The sequence below is a fragment of the Helianthus annuus genome, chromosome 15, assembly GCF_002127325.2.
Source record: "Helianthus annuus cultivar XRQ/B chromosome 15, HanXRQr2.0-SUNRISE, whole genome shotgun sequence".
Taxonomy (NCBI): Eukaryota; Viridiplantae; Streptophyta; class Magnoliopsida; order Asterales; family Asteraceae; genus Helianthus; species Helianthus annuus.
In genome coordinates, this window is record NC_035447.2 from 113,629,449 (window position 1) to 113,644,817 (window position 15,369).

At 38.2% G+C, this 15,369-nt stretch overlaps 1 protein-coding gene across 3 annotated transcripts; it reads left to right on the plus strand.

The window, feature by feature from the left end:
• Positions 1-1,840: 1,840 nt before the first annotated feature.
• On the plus strand, positions 1,841-14,828 carry LOC118487669 (rac-like GTP-binding protein ARAC1). Of its 3 annotated transcripts, XM_035984799.1 has the most exons (10): positions 1,841-2,784; positions 3,070-3,272; positions 3,346-3,569; positions 3,744-4,494; positions 12,592-12,679; positions 12,776-12,885; positions 12,987-13,050; positions 13,228-13,292; positions 14,296-14,361; positions 14,445-14,828. In XM_035984799.1, the coding sequence occupies exons 1-10, from the start codon at positions 2,106-2,108 to the stop codon at positions 14,544-14,546; spliced, it is 2,352 nt and encodes a 783-aa protein (XP_035840692.1). In that variant the 5' UTR covers positions 1,841-2,105; the 3' UTR covers positions 14,547-14,828. The 3 variants fall into 3 exon arrangements, with proteins under 3 accessions (XP_035840692.1, XP_035840691.1, XP_035840690.1); XM_035984798.1 differs by lacking the exons at positions 1,841-2,784; positions 3,070-3,272; positions 3,346-3,569; positions 3,744-4,494 and adding exons at positions 11,576-11,725; positions 11,920-12,142; XM_035984797.1 differs by lacking the exons at positions 1,841-2,784; positions 3,070-3,272; positions 3,346-3,569; positions 3,744-4,494 and adding exons at positions 11,577-11,725; positions 11,998-12,142.
• The last annotated feature ends 541 nt before the right edge of the window (positions 14,829-15,369 follow it).

The following is a 15,369-nucleotide window of genomic DNA, read 5'->3' on the forward strand; positions in this document are numbered from 1 at the left end:
GGAGCTAATATGAATCGGGTCAATAACTGGAGGCCGGTTTTCGACATTTTCGAGTCCAGACTTGCGCTGTGGAAATCTTCCTTATTGTCGTTGGGTGGTAGAGTTACGCTCATTCGGTCGGTTCTCGAGAGTCTCCCGGCCTATTATTTCTCTCTCTACAAGGCTCCGTTGAAAGTTATTACGGAATTGGAAAAAATTATGAAAAAGTTCCTGTGGGGAGGGTCAAGCGAGGTGAATAAAATTAATTGGGTAGCGTGGGATAGAGTTACGTCGGCTAAGAATTCTGGAGGCTTAGGCATTAGTAAGTTGAGCATCGTTAATCGAGCCTTATTATGTAAATGGGGGTGGAGGTACAAGCGTGAAAAAAACAACCTGTGGGTCAAAGTTGTGGATGCAATTCACCTTAGCGGTTCGGGTTGGTCTTTTCTCCCGGTCAAAAAATCGATCAGCGGTGTTTGGCAGAATCTGGTGTCCGTTTTCGATATTATTTTGCCAGGAAACTTAAGTTTGCGGAAAATGTTCAGAGGTAAGGTGGGGACAGGCGAGTCTATCCTTTTCTGGCTCGACCCGTGGCTTTTTGACGAGCCGCTTTGTACCCGTTACCCGAACTTGTTTGCTTTGGAGGTAGTGAAGGAATGCACGGTTCAGGACCGAGTCCGCGGGGAGTGGCTCTGGAGATATGATCCCGAGTCGGCTGAAGAATTATCGGAACTGTCGGACATCCTCTTGGCTGTTTCTTCGTTCTCGTCGGAGTCTGCAAGCGACGGCTGGAAGTGGTTGGGAGATCAGACCGGGATATTTTCGGTAAAATCGGCAAAAAAGTTTTTGTTGGGCTCGGGGGATTACAATGCCGGGTTTGTCTTGAATTGGTGCAAATGGACCCCGAGTAAGTGTAATTTGTTTGTTTGGAGAGCTGAAATGGGAAGGATTCCTACATATGACGCGCTTAACAAGAGGGGTTTGGCGATCGGCGACGGTTTGTGTCCGTTTTGCAGGGCTGAAGCCGAAACTGCGGAACATGTTTTCACCTCATGCTGGTTCTCTTCAGTGCTGTGGCACAAGGTTAGTTTGTGGTGTCGTATCCCGCATATCTTCGCTTTTAGCATAAGAGATCTTCTGGAGGTGTACAAAGGAAGGCAAATCAGAGCTGGGTTACGTCCTATTGTCCATGGTATTATCATAGTCTCGTGTTGGTGCTTGTGGATCGTTCGGAACAGGGCGGTTTTTTCTTCTATCGCTCCCAAGGTGGAGGATGTTTTTTCGGATATCAAGTCTTTAGGATTCTTATGGTTTAGAAATAGAGCGAGATCTAATCATATCTCATGGTTGGATTGGTGTAATATGAATGTTTTGTAAGGTTTTGTCGTGGGTCCCCGCCCGGTTTTCGGGCTCGGGGTGCGTTTTTTAATGAAAGTCTCTTTTCAAAAAAAAAAAAAAACTAATCCTTAAATAAATGAATAAAAAAAAAAGACAACAAAAAGACAAAATAGGCTAAAAACAAAAATCAAATGATTGATGGATGTGATGTTTTTAATAGGGGGTTGTAATCAGGAATTAGGAGGGTTGGAATAGAATAAGCCTTCAAAATCTCACTCATTAATTTTTTTTTAAATCATTTCCAACATTCCATATCAAACAAAAAAAGTCCGTTGAAATTCGCATTTTACCAAATTACCCCTTAAACTCCACCATTCTCTCATGCCACTCTCATGCACTTTTTGTCCTACCTCCAGTCCTTCATGCATGTGAGACACTTTCACAGTTTAAAACACACCCAAGGGTATTTTCGTCATTAAATTGTAATAATTTCTCCAAACATAAATACTTTCCCACACCCTCTCTCATACTCCCAAACCCTGGTCTTCTTCTCTCTCTACATTCAAACATCTAGAGAGAGAAAGTGGCAAAAAAGAATGACATTGAAGGCATGAAGCTCCCTTTTTTAAAATTTAAAATTGCAAGAAACGCCCAAATGAAGAATTTTTAGTCAAGATTTCATCTTTATGAAAATTCAAGAATACCCAGATCGGATTTTGTTTAAAAATCATAAAAAGATTTGATTTTTCAAATTTTGGTTGAGAAATCTTGAAGAATTTCGTTTAAAAATGGGGTGTTATTATTCAAGATTTGAGAGAAAAGAAATGGTTTCAAGATGCAAAGCAAGAAAAAGATACATGAAACAGTTTGTAAAAGCCAGAAATTCTTTTTCAGCCGCTCATAGTATGTATTTAAAATCGTTAAAAAACACCGGCGCCGCCCTCCTCCAGTTCGCCACCAGTTCGCCACCGCTACACCACCATACGCCGCCGCCGGCCACCATTCCGCCGCCGCCACCACCACCAATGAGTCCAACATCTGAAACAGAAACATGGACGACATCCACCGGCGACACGTCAGCAACTCTGCCGCCGCCGCCGCCACCCCCGCCGCCGCCGCCGTCCACGTGGGATTTTTGGGACCCTTTTATGCCGTTGTTGGAGAGAAATGGGGGAGAGGAATGGGAGGGGTCCACCATCACCACCACCACCGCCGCCGCCGAGACGGTGGTGACGGCTGCCGCAAGTGTAGCGCCGCCGCCGTCTGCTGTTAGTGGGGTTTCTAAAACAAGTGGTTCTGATGAGACAAGTAGAGAGATGCCGGTGGTGGTTTCTAGTAAAGGTAAGGATTTGGTGGAGATTATTAAAGAATTGGATGAGTATTTTCTCCGGGCGGCGGATTCCGGCGGAAAGTTGTCGGCTTTGTTGGAGATTCCGGCCACCACTTTTTCCGACCAAACATCCTCAGGTAACCAACGAACTAACACCCCATATGTTAAATAGATTCAAATACTAATTACAAATAACAAATAACCTAATTTTTATAAATTTATCTCAATTTGAATCTTTGATATCACAAGTTTGATCATAATTAGTAGAGAATTGAGCAATTGTTGTATCCTAAAGGGTCTGGGGTGTCGGGTCAAGTCAAGTCGGGTCTGATGTACGCATCCCGTGTCATGTATTTGTGTGAGAGGTTGTTTCCACGACTCGAACTAGTGATATGTAATAAAAAGTTATGAATGTTTAACAGGCAAGATTAATGGGAATGGGAAGAGTTTGAACCCATTTTTCTGCTCGTGGAACTCGAGCCAGCGGTTCAATGGGTTGGTGAAGTTCGATTGCAATGGGATCGCAGGCATTGGGGCAGTGGACGGGGTGGGTATGCCGGGCAGCCACTGTTCGACGGTGGTGAGATTGTATGAATGGGAGAAGAAGCTATATGATGAGGTTAAGGTAATGTTGTTATGATTATGTAAAGTGTTGGAAATTTAGGGATTTCTGTGTTAAGTGGTGGTTGGTTTTGCAGAATGCGGAGAGTTTGAAAATCGAGCATGAGAAGAAGACGGAACAGCTGAGGAAGATGGAGTTGAAAAGAGGTGATTATGTCAAGATTGAGAAAGCCAAGAAAGAGGTCGAGAAGTTGGAGTCGAGGATCACCGTTTCAGCTCAGGCGATCGAGTCAACGTCACAGGAAATTATTAAACTCAGAGAGTCTGAGCTTTACCCACAGCTTGTTGAGCTTGTTAAAGGGTTAGTTATATTATATGTCACTTGTTGACTTTGACTTAGTGTCATATTTGACTTGTTGAAGGATCTGTTATATTTTATTTGTTTAAGGGTTAGTTATATTTAACTTGTTTGTTGACTCTGACTATGACTTTGACTTTGACTTTGTGGTCTTCTTGTCATTTTTGACTTTTGCAGATTAATGGCTATGTGGAGAAGTTTATATGAAAGCCACCAAGTCCAAATGCACATAGTACAACAACTCAAGTACATCAACAATGTTGACTTGTCAACCGAGGCCACCACCGAGATCCACCGCCAGGCAACTCTTCAGCTTGAGCTTGAAGTCCAACAATGGCACCAATCCTTCTGCAACCTGGTCAAAGGTCAACGGGACTACATTCAGTCATTGACCGGCTGGCTTCGGCTCAGCCTTTTCCAGTTCAGCAAAAACGCGTCTACCCAAACCAAACAGGACTCTGCAATCTACACCCTTTGTGAAGAATGGCAGCTCGCTGCCGACAATGCCCCTGATAAAGTCGCTTCGGAGGGCATCAACGCCCTGTTAAATGTAGTTCATGCGATAGTGGTCCAACAAGGCGATGAGCAAAAGCAGAAGAGAAAGTTAGACTCGTTTTCTAAGGAGCTCGAGAAGAAAACGATGGAGCTTCGGTCACTGGAAAGCAAGTACGGGCCAAACGTGTATACGGGCCCACTGAATAGAAAGACGGATCGGGCTGCTGATAAACGGGCCAAGGTGGAAGCTTTAAAGGTAAAAGCAGAGGAAGAGAAGGGTAAGTATGAGAAGTCTATAGGGGTAACGAGGTCGATGACGTTGAATAATTTACAAATGGGGTTACCGCATGTTTTTCAAGCTGTAACGGGGTTTGCCAATGTTTGGACACATGCTTTCGAGTCGGTTTGCAACCAAGCAAACATTTTGGAGGAGGTTAAGAGTATAATGAACTAAGGTTTTTGAGTGTCGGATGGATGTTATGTGAATAGGAAGAAAAAATTAATGGTTGGACTGTTTTTAAGGGTTTTCCTTTTTTGTAGGAATTTGTAGTTTATTGTTCTTGTTTGTTTGTTCTTGAATCCATTAATATATGCAAATTGTCTTCATTTATTTTACATATTCTCCTTGTCATCACTTGAGTTCATTTATTAGCTTGTCACACAAACAGTAGACCATAACTTTGAATATTCACATGTACATTTTGATAAAAATAAATTCTATCTGGAAACATGATAAGCAGAGTAGCAACCTATATAAGTGTGCAAGCTTATCAACTGTAGAAACGTGGTGAACCTTGAGAATTCGTCGACAAATCTCAAAATGTTTTATACACTGATGAAACGTTGGATTGACAGTCAAATAGGCAGCTCCAACGTTGTCCACAGGGACAAGGAGACATCCTCAACTCATGCATTCAATACCTAATCTAATGCATTAGGTGCACGATATTCAGGCTCGGTACTTGATCAAGCAACTTTGTGTTCCTTCTTGAACTCCAACTAATGAGAATTGATCCAAGTAATGGCAAGGCTTAGGAGAGACTGGAGGGTAATTCACTAACTTGGGAGAGGGCAAGCCACTAGGTGGACCTTTTGTGTTTTATTCTCAAAATTTATATTCAAAGTATTACGTTAGAAGGCATGCGTACTTTTCTTTCCACTTATTTCACAACCCTCTCTTCTCCACATCCACGCCACATCGTCATATTCCAATTTTTCTGTTTTCCTTCTCAAAATGTGGATCATCCATAGTTTTCTTCTCACCTATCCCACAACCAATCTTTAAATATATATTTCTTAAACAAGGAGTATCCTCGATAATTTCGTCCCCTTCCTCCATGAATCCTTTTGGTGCCACAACACGCACGGTGGTGTTGCGCTTTGTAGCGTTAAGCTACATAGGCTATTCATTCGGGGCCGAATTGTTCTCCATCTCCATATCGTGTGGCTTTACCGACGTCGCATTTCTGTAATGAAGACCTACTCTTAATCATAATTTTTTTTTGATATTTACTTTATATACATTTAGGAACTCTGTGAGCAATAGACAATCCAATCAAATTTAATTAGTTCTTTTTTAAAAGGCAACTTTTAAGTATATTATTAGAGTAAATTACAAGTTTTGTCCTTTAGTTTGTACCAAATTGCAGACTGTGTCCTTTACCTTTAAATTTGACTAGTTTTGTCCTTAACATTTCAAAATCCTACACGTTATGTCCTTTAGCTCTAACTTAGTCAAAAATTTTTGTTAAATATGGTCATGTGCCTTGCACATGAGGGTATTCTTGTCATTTTACCTCTGTAGGGACTATTGAGTAAATAACTAATATCAACGGACTAAATTTATAAAAAGATTAAAAAATAAGATGTAAATAAAATTGCCAAATTAAAAAAGTTCTCTCTCCCTCTCTCTATTCTCTCTCTCTCTCTCCGCCAAACAAATACTTCTTTCTCTCCTCACAGTTCACACCTCTCTCTCTACACCATCACCAACAGCCACCGCCAACCACCACACTCAACCTCACGACCAACCTTCCACCGCCTCCATTGGTAACAACCACCACTATCAACCTCACCTCACCACCAAACCTCCACTGCCACTAACAAACACCATTTTTGACATCACCATCAAACCTCCATCGCCACCACCATCAACATCCACCACTGTCACCAAACCACCATGCTACCACTGCAAAACCACCGTCTAACAGGAACCACCACGATACCATTACAAAGAAAGTGAGAGAGAGATAGAAACCTTTCGGTCGACAATAGTCCAACAATCACGGCGGAACTGTGCTCTAAAGCTTCTTCGTCATCCAGCAGCTAGGGCTTCTCTGTTTCTGGCTTCTAGAATTTCGCCATTATCAGTGATCGGAGTGTACTGTCAACCCAGGGGGTTGCCTGCGGAACTCGTGCCCTATGAACTCTTGCCCTAAAATTGTACCATTCTCTGTTCCTCGCTTCCAGAATCCAACAATAACCGGCGGAACTCGTGCCCTACAAATGTTTGCGTATGAGTGATGTGCTATGCTAGGTTTTACCTCGATGATGAGTTACGCTCTGTTCCCGAGTTAACTTAACGAGGGATAAGAAAAGAAAGCAAAAGTGAGAAAGGAAAGGACGAGAAAGGAAAAAAAAGATGACTTTCCCACCGCTTCCTTCCAAATCGGAAGGAAAGAAAAATTAAAGAATTTAGCCTAGTTTTCCTGTCATTTCCTTTCTTTTCCTTCCTTAAATGAAACTCGGGAACACGACATGTTTTATTTTCCTTTCTTTTCCTTCCTTAAATGAAACTCTGGAACACAAAATATTTTTACTTTCTTTCTGTTTCCTTTCCTTTCCTTCCGTTAGTAAACTCTAGAACATAGTGTTAGGGAGGGTTCCAGATCTGATTTGGTATCTCTATTTGATCTGCATATTATTATTATTATTAGTGTTTTATTAAATTGGAACTATTTTTGTTAAAAGGCTATTTATTTATGTTATTTACATAATTAGTCCATATGGAGGTGAATAGACAAAAATGCTCTCATGTGCAAAGCACGTGACCAGATTTAACCAAAAAATATAATTGGGTTAGGCCTAAAGGACATAACATGTAAGATTTTCAAACATTAAGGACAAAACTCGTCAAATTTAAAGGTAAAAGACACCGCCTGCAATTTGATACAAACATAAAGGACAAAACTTGTAATTTACTCATATTATTATTAGAGTTAATTGCCAAAATCGCCCCTGAGGTTTGGGCACATTTGTCATTTTCGTCCAAAATGACACTTTTGTACCATGTTGCCCCCCACGTTTGTAACTTTTTGCCATTTTCATCCAAACCACTAACTTAGTTTATTTTTTCTGTTAAGTTAAAGGATATTTGGATGAAAATGGCAAATATAAACCACAAGGACGAAAATGGCAAATGTGCTCAAACTCTTTTTAATTTCTTTTATTTAGTTAATTTTGTCACATATATAATAAAAAAGAATATACATGCAATTTTTATACGAAAAAAATAATAGTTTTGTCACATATGTTTTTATAAATTTTCATCCATCCACTAACTAAGTTAATTTTTTTCTATTAATGCGAAAGATGTTTTAAATTTTATAAATTAATTTTTTTCTATTAATTTTATAAATTAATACAGGATCTTTTATTTATTAAATTTCAAAAGAAATCTAAATACGATTATGAATATTTTTGTATTGTAAATTAGGTATAATATTCTTTTTAACGAGCAACGATACCATACTTCTTTGGTATTGGTACCAAACTGCACCATATCAGTACAAGTTCTCATTTTACATGTTATGGTTACCACTACTATAGAATGAAACATCAGACGCGGTCAAGGTTTTTTTAGACACGGTCAAAGAAAAAAACCGTGATAAAAAAGTGAGATAAATATTGTTCAAAATTTGTTTAAGAAACAACCAAACCCCGTCTAAAGGGTTTTATAATGAACCAATTTAAAATGCTTGCATCTTCCGAGCCATCCTACTTCATTTGCTGGATAAAAACAAGTTTGAGTTTTAAGTTAATTTTTTAAAAATTTATTTATTATTTGTATCAAGGTTATTATATGTAGTCTTTTGTTCAATAGAACTTTGTTTTCTTTCTCTAAGTAACATGAATATTTCGATTATGATTTTGAGAGTTTAACAAGAAAATAGCTCGTCGTGAAAAGTGTTTATCACAAAATATTAGATGGCATTATACTTACTATTTGGTGGGTAATTTTAAGATTTGGTAACGGTATGTTGTTTGATGGGGGCACTGGCTTTTATTATATATGTGACAAAATTAACTAAATAAAAGAAATTAAAAAGAGTTTGAGCACATTTGCCATTTTCGTCCCTATGGTTTATAGTTGCCATTTTCATCCAAATATCCTTCAATTTAACAAAAAAAAAAAAAACTAAGTTAGTTGTTTGGATGAAAATGGCAAAAAGTTACAAACATGGGGGGCAAAATGGTACAAAAGTGTCATTTTGGACGAAAATGGCAAATGTGCTTAAACCTCAGGGACGATTTTGGCAATTAACTCTTATTATTATTATTATTATTATTATTATTATTATTATTATTATTATTATACATTATACATACATATTATACATTATACATACATATTATTTCAAATTGCTCATGAATAGTAAAGTATTTTTAATAGTATTTTAATATTATTAATTTTCTTTTATTATATAAATAGTATTTTAATATTATTAGCTTCCTTTTATGATATATAAAATATATATATACTTTTATGTCTTTTTTATATTAGAGAATATACATATTATTTCAAATTGCTCATGAACAGTAAAGTATTTTTAATAGTTTTTAATATTATTAATTTTCTTTTATTATAAAAATAGTATTTTAATATTATTAGCTTCCTTTTATGATATATATATATATATATATATATATATATATATATATATATATATATATATATACACTTTTATGTCTTTTTTATATTAGAGAATATAAAATAAACGTATATCACTAAAATATTGTTTGATATTACTCAATGTTATCAGACAAGTTTAACACACTTAGTACGTGGATTACTTTTATGATTTTTTATTTCAGTAATATTTCATTTATATATATAACTATGTCTGTGGCGATAAATGAATATCGGTAATAGTACCATAACGATTTAAACTGATTGATATTGTTCGAACATCGGTGCCGGTATCGGTGTTGTTTTATTATTTTCGGATGATGTAAAGTACACGTTGATTTCTGAAACAAGGCATATATCGTACCACTACTGTAACAAATCGAACCAATACCCATCGAATGCTCGCGGTCACGTACCGCAGCAACGCGCGGATAGATACCCTAGTTATATATTATAATGAACAAAGTTTGTAAATAGTGTTTGTGTTTTTACTTTTTTTTTCTTTTAGTTCTTTTTTTCATGCATCATGTGGTGGCGTTGATAGCCGAAAGACAAGTGTACATGTGCTAATCGGCTTTTGTCCCAATTGCTAAGTGTTATGTGCCTTATGTCCAAGGCTTGATGCAAAACTACTATCGAGCTGGGGGTCTCACTGGAAGCAGCTTCTCTATTCCTAGGGGTAGAGGTAAGGCTGTCTATATCTTACACTCCTCAGACCCTACCTTAGCTTTGCTATTGGTGAGATTTTATGAGTATGATGATGATGATGATGATGATGATGATGATGATGATGATGATGATGATGATGATGATGATGATGATGATGATGATGATGATGATGAGTCCTTTTTTTCTTTTGGTCTTTTTTATACTTTAATCCTCAAATTTCAGTATTAACACATATAACCTCTTAACTTTCTAAAGAATTTGTAATCGATTTTTATGTTTTTATTTTTATTTACGTGTATGGGTATAAATTCAAGTTGATTTATGTGTCAACGTAAATTTTTCCGGAAATAAGTCAGGTCATATTAAATACACATTATTTATTGTTTTTTAACTTTTAAGATACGATGTTATATAAAATATCGAGTTTGTCGTTCCGACATGCATATTTTAATCTACGGCTTGATATAGTGTTTTTTAAGCCGGAGAGTATGGGAGGCGCCACCTCGCCACATCTGCATCCATAGCGCCCCAGGGGCGCCAACCTCCATACCGCTGCCGTTAAAGGTGGGGGGGACCATCTTCAGCCAAAGCCATTCCCTGTGTGACGTGGACATGACGTGACGCTGAGGTGGCGTGATAAAGCCCCTAGGGGCTTTATACCACAACTTCCAGCCTTATAATCGATATTATTTTGCACATATAACGACTTTATTTAATGGTTTTTTTTCTTTTGTTTTGTTTTTTTAAGGCCGGAGGGTGTGGGGGCGCCACCCCCGCCAACTCATCATCTATAGCGCCCCGGGCGCTATACCTCCACACCCCCGGATTTAAAGGGGGGCGCTATAGGAGGGGCTCCATCATGGTAACGAGGGAGAAGGGCTTTATCAGGTGGGGCCCACTTGATTTAATCCAATGAAATCTTTTTTTTTTTTGTTTAATAGGGGGCTCCATCCACACCATGCAAATTAAAGGGGGCTCTATGGCTGAGGTGAATCCTAGGTGGCGCTGACGTGGCTTGATAAAGCCCCTAGAGGGCTCCAACCACACCCTCCAGTCTAAACGACAAACTTGAATTAGTGACGGAACAATATATTAAATAGCATGTTGGTTTTACTTAGGGTATGTTTGGTATGAGGTAATAGAATGGATGAGGTAATGGAATTGATCATTACCATTCCATGTCTTGTTTGGTTACCATGTGAGAATTGAATGAACCATTACTTTTTGTTGTTTGGTATGTGAGAAAAGACGAAGGAATAAAACCGGATGGTGGTGGTCAATGATGGGCGGCGATGGTGGGTGGTGATAGGTGGAAGTTTTAGCAGTGGCGGTGGTGGTGGGTGGAGACGGCGGCGAGTGGAGACGGCGACGGGTGGTGACAGCGGTGGTGGGTGACGGCGAAGGTGGGTGGCGACGGTGGTCAGAGGTGGTAGCGGTGGTGGCAGGTGGTAGCGGTGGTGGCGGTGGGTGGTGGTGGGTGATAGCGATGGCGGAGGTGGGTGGCGATGACGGCTGTGATCGGAGGTGGCAGCGGCGATGATCGAAGGTGGGTGTTGGCGGTGATCGGAGGTGGCAACGGCGATGGTGGATGGCGGCGACAGCGGTGGCGGGGATGGAAGTAGGTGGCGGCAACGACGGTGGCGGGTGGCGGGTGGCGGCGGTGGCACGAAGGTGGGTGACGGTGACGGATGATAATGGTGGTGGGTGGTGACAACGGTAATGAGTTGTGGTGTTGTTAATGAAGGGTGAAGAGGGAATGGAATGGAAAAAAAACAGGGGATTAGTGGAATGATTTTGAAGGAATGGAATGCATTTTGGAATGGACGATTCCAATCTATCTACCAACCAAACACTCTTTTCTTCATTCTCTCTCAATAATCCATTTCATTCCATCTCTCATTTCTGCATACCAAACGCTACGTTAGATAATCCAATTTTGGGACCACAAATGTAAATTCAAATCAATCTTCTTGGTCACAACAACTAAACAAGACAAACTTGCAGAAATTAGAATTTAGAGAGAGAGAGTTCATCTCCACCACCCAGCAAGCGCTTCAACGGCATTGTTTACCGGCTCCATAATAAGGTAATCTCTCTCTCTCTCTCTCTCTCTACATTTTGATCCACCCCCAATTCATTCATTTCTTTAGGGTTTTCGTCTCACCAATCTCTTTTTTACTCCAATTATTCAATTCCCTCTTTGCGTTTCCTTTTCTTTAGTGTTTCTTTATCAACATAAAGTTGCAAACTTTAACCAAACAAGCGTCAATTTGTCAAAAGGGGCAGAAACAGAGGATAAAATTACAACAGGAAACAACCAAATTTGTTAAATTGCTTTGTGGGTCTGTGATCAATCAGGTCTTCTGAGATAATAGAAGATCTGAGGCTCCTCATTTGAAGAAATATGAGTGCTTCAAAGTTCATAAAATGTGTCACTGTTGGTGATGGAGCTGTTGGAAAAACTTGTCTTTTGATTTCCTACACCAGCAACACTTTTCCAACGGTAATTTTTTTTTTTTTTCTGATGAAGAATATTATATAATTTGTGCAATTAGTTACATTTTCTGGGTTCATTTTAATTTTCCCAGATCAAACCTTTAACCAAGTAATTATATTTGCACCTATAATAATTATGGATTCTTGTTTGATAAATATAATGATCACATAATTGAAATGTAGAATATTGTCATTTGATTTACATGAATATTAGATGTTAAATGTATTATTTTGTGTGTTCATTTATCAGTTCTTTAACCAAGTAATCATCTTTGCTCTACATTTATGGATTCCTGTTTGATAATGATCACATGATTGCAATGTAGAGTATTGCCAATTGATTTATATGAACATTTGATGCTAAATGGATTATTTGAATATTTGATTATGATGTATAATATCTCTACAAATTGGAACTAAATTTCTTGTTTTGTTTCTTTGTTGTATTCTAAACAGGATTACGTGCCAACCGTATTTGATAATTTCAGTGCCAATGTTGTTGTCAATGGTGCCACTGTAAATCTTGGCTTGTGGGATACTGCTGGTAATTTAAAAAAAAAAAAAAAAAAACTTGTAATGGTGTTTATTTATTTTTGTTATGAAATTATTTATGGTGTCAAAATTGAAATGTTGGGAACAGGACAGGAGGATTATAACAGATTAAGACCGTTGAGTTACCGCGGGGCCGATGTTTTCATTTTGGCGTTTTCACTTATTAGCAAAGCCAGCTATGAAAACGTTTCTAAGAAAGTAAATATCTTGTGATATTGTGTCATTTTGCTTGCCTCTTTAGTCTTATTCTTAATTTTTTTTTTATCACTGTAATTGAAAATTTCTTTCTATTTGTACAGTGGATTCCAGAATTGACGCATTATGCTCCTGGTGTCCCGATAGTACTCGTTGGGACCAAACTTGGTGAGTTGTTAAGAAAAATATTCTGTTTTAAAACACAGAAATTTTGTAATTCAAGTCCCATCAATCTATCGGAAAGAAATTTCCCTGAAATAGCATAATCATTATAACACTAAACGTTATTAAGATTACGGGTATATTGTCTAATTTATCACATATTTGGACCGTGGTGGATTATAGATCTTCGGGACGATAAGCAGTTCTTTGCAGACCATCCTGGTGCAACTCCCATAAACAGTGCTCAGGTAAAGATCATCACCGATAACATTATGCGTCAAAACGACAATTTTGGTATGGATTGGGTTGACCAGAAACGATTTTCGCCCATGGGTTTTCAGTGTTTCGAAATGCAATTTGGGCTGCTTTCGATCTGTCTTCTATTTAGCTATTATTATTATTACTATATTTATTATTGAGTTAAATGTCATTTTAGTCCCTGTGGTTTGGGCCATTTTGCCAGTTTAGTCCAAAGGTTTCATTTTTCGCCTTTTGTTTCATCGTTGCCATTTTAGTCCACTGGGTCAACTTCATCCATTTTTTTCTGCCAACGAAAAGGGCAATTTGGTCATTTTATATGTAATTCTGTTAACTAGAAGGGCAATTCGGCCATATAAAATGACCGAATTACCCTTCTCGTTAACAGAAAAAATGGATGAAGTTAACCCAATGGACTAAAATGGCAACGGTGAAACTTTTTTGGACCCACAGGCGAAAAATGAAACCTTTGGACTAAACTGGCAAAATGACCCAAACCACAGGGACTAAAATGACATTTAACTCTTTATTATTATTAGAGTTAATTGCCCGGATGGTCCCTGTGGTTTCACGTTTTTTCACGTTTAGTCCCCACCATTTGAAAATAGCAGGTATGCTCCCTATGGTTTATATTTTGTTACTCGGATAGTCCCCTGAGTAAATATCATTTAGTTTGGAAATAGCAGGTATGCTCCCTATGGTTTGCATTTTCGTACTCGGATAGTCCCCTGAGTAAATGTCTAGGGACTATCCGAGTAACAAAATGACAAACCATAGGGAGCATACCTACTATTTCCGAAAGGTGGGGACTAAACGTGATACCACAGGGACCATCCGGGCAATTAACTCTTATTATTATTATTATTATTATTTTTAATTTCACCCGTCATTAAACATAACTGAACCGGACCATTAAATGGGTCAAAATTGCCACTTCAAACCAGTAGTAATTTTTTCTTATACTAAACGTATACATCTTTGAACTTATTGTAGGGAGAGGAGCTAAGGAGGACGATTGGAGCACCCGAATATGTCGAATGTAGCTCCAAAACACAAGAGGCATGTATAATTTCGCATAGATTTTCTCTAAATATAATTTAAGAATTCTTTACGTTGACACATGTCGTCATCATTTATCTCAGAATGTTAAGGGAGTTTTTGATGCTGCAATTAAAGTTGTCCTTGCTCCTCCCAAGTCAAAGAAAAAGAAGAAAGCGGGCCAAAAGTCATGCTCTATATTATGATCAGAAGTAAGATCATCATCGACACTAACAATGATCATCTGTGTGAAGCATCCGTTGGCTTATCATGTATCTCCATCATCCGTGTCAGGTTTTGAAATTTTTTTTCTTCTATGTTTTACTTTTTTTTTTTCCTGAGAGATCCAGTTAGATTAAGGAAATTGTGTTGTCGGATTCATTTTCTCTTTATTCGTTTATTTTTATTTTATCTTTTACATATACTTATCCTATAGTTGGCCAAATGATGCTTTTCATGTTATGCATTTTCCTTTATTGTTTGGTTCATTTCTTGTAATCGTAGAGTAATTTCAATACACAACCACTTTTAAATGGAGAATCGCATAAATATATGTACTTATCGCCAGGGGCGGATCTAGGCCACTTTTGGAACCCATTCGGTTTAGAAAAAATGGGAAAAAATAGTGAGAATTAGTGAGAATCTACCAAAAGGAACCCAGTTAAAAAAGTTCTTAGATCCGCCATTGCTTATCGCCTTAAATATGAATATTTGTACTTATCGCTTTAACTATGATATAGAGGCTGAGGCTGGTGCATAACTGGCCCACTTTCTCTCCCTAGCTTTATCAGACAAGCACGCACTACGTACAAGTATTTATGCGGTTCTTACAGTTTTTTGCTTGAAATTAGTTCCATATCAAATGCGCTCAAGTGGGATACGGAAAATTATTCCACAACCTTCTTATCATTTTCAACTTTTGAAGTTAAGTGATGGCTAGCATGTTGATGGTCTATTGGATACCGGTTTCATGTCTAATGACTTGCAAGATACAAGATTATAATTTGTATGGAAGTGGTAGAAGTAAGT

What these genes read in the sequence shown, in the direction of transcription:
- LOC118487669 (XM_035984799.1), top strand. Translation starts at nt 2,106, where the DNA reads ATGGGGTGTTATTATTCAAGATTTGAGAGAAAAGAAATGGTTTCAAGA. An exon ending in CTTGTTGAGCTTGTTAAAGG is followed by an intron (nt 3,570 to 3,743) that starts GTTAGTTATATT and finishes TGACTTTTGCAG; the next exon opens with ATTAATGGCTATGTGGAGAA. An exon ending in ATGAAAACGTTTCTAAGAAA is followed by an intron (nt 12,886 to 12,986) that starts GTAAATATCTTG and finishes CTATTTGTACAG; the next exon opens with TGGATTCCAGAATTGACGCA.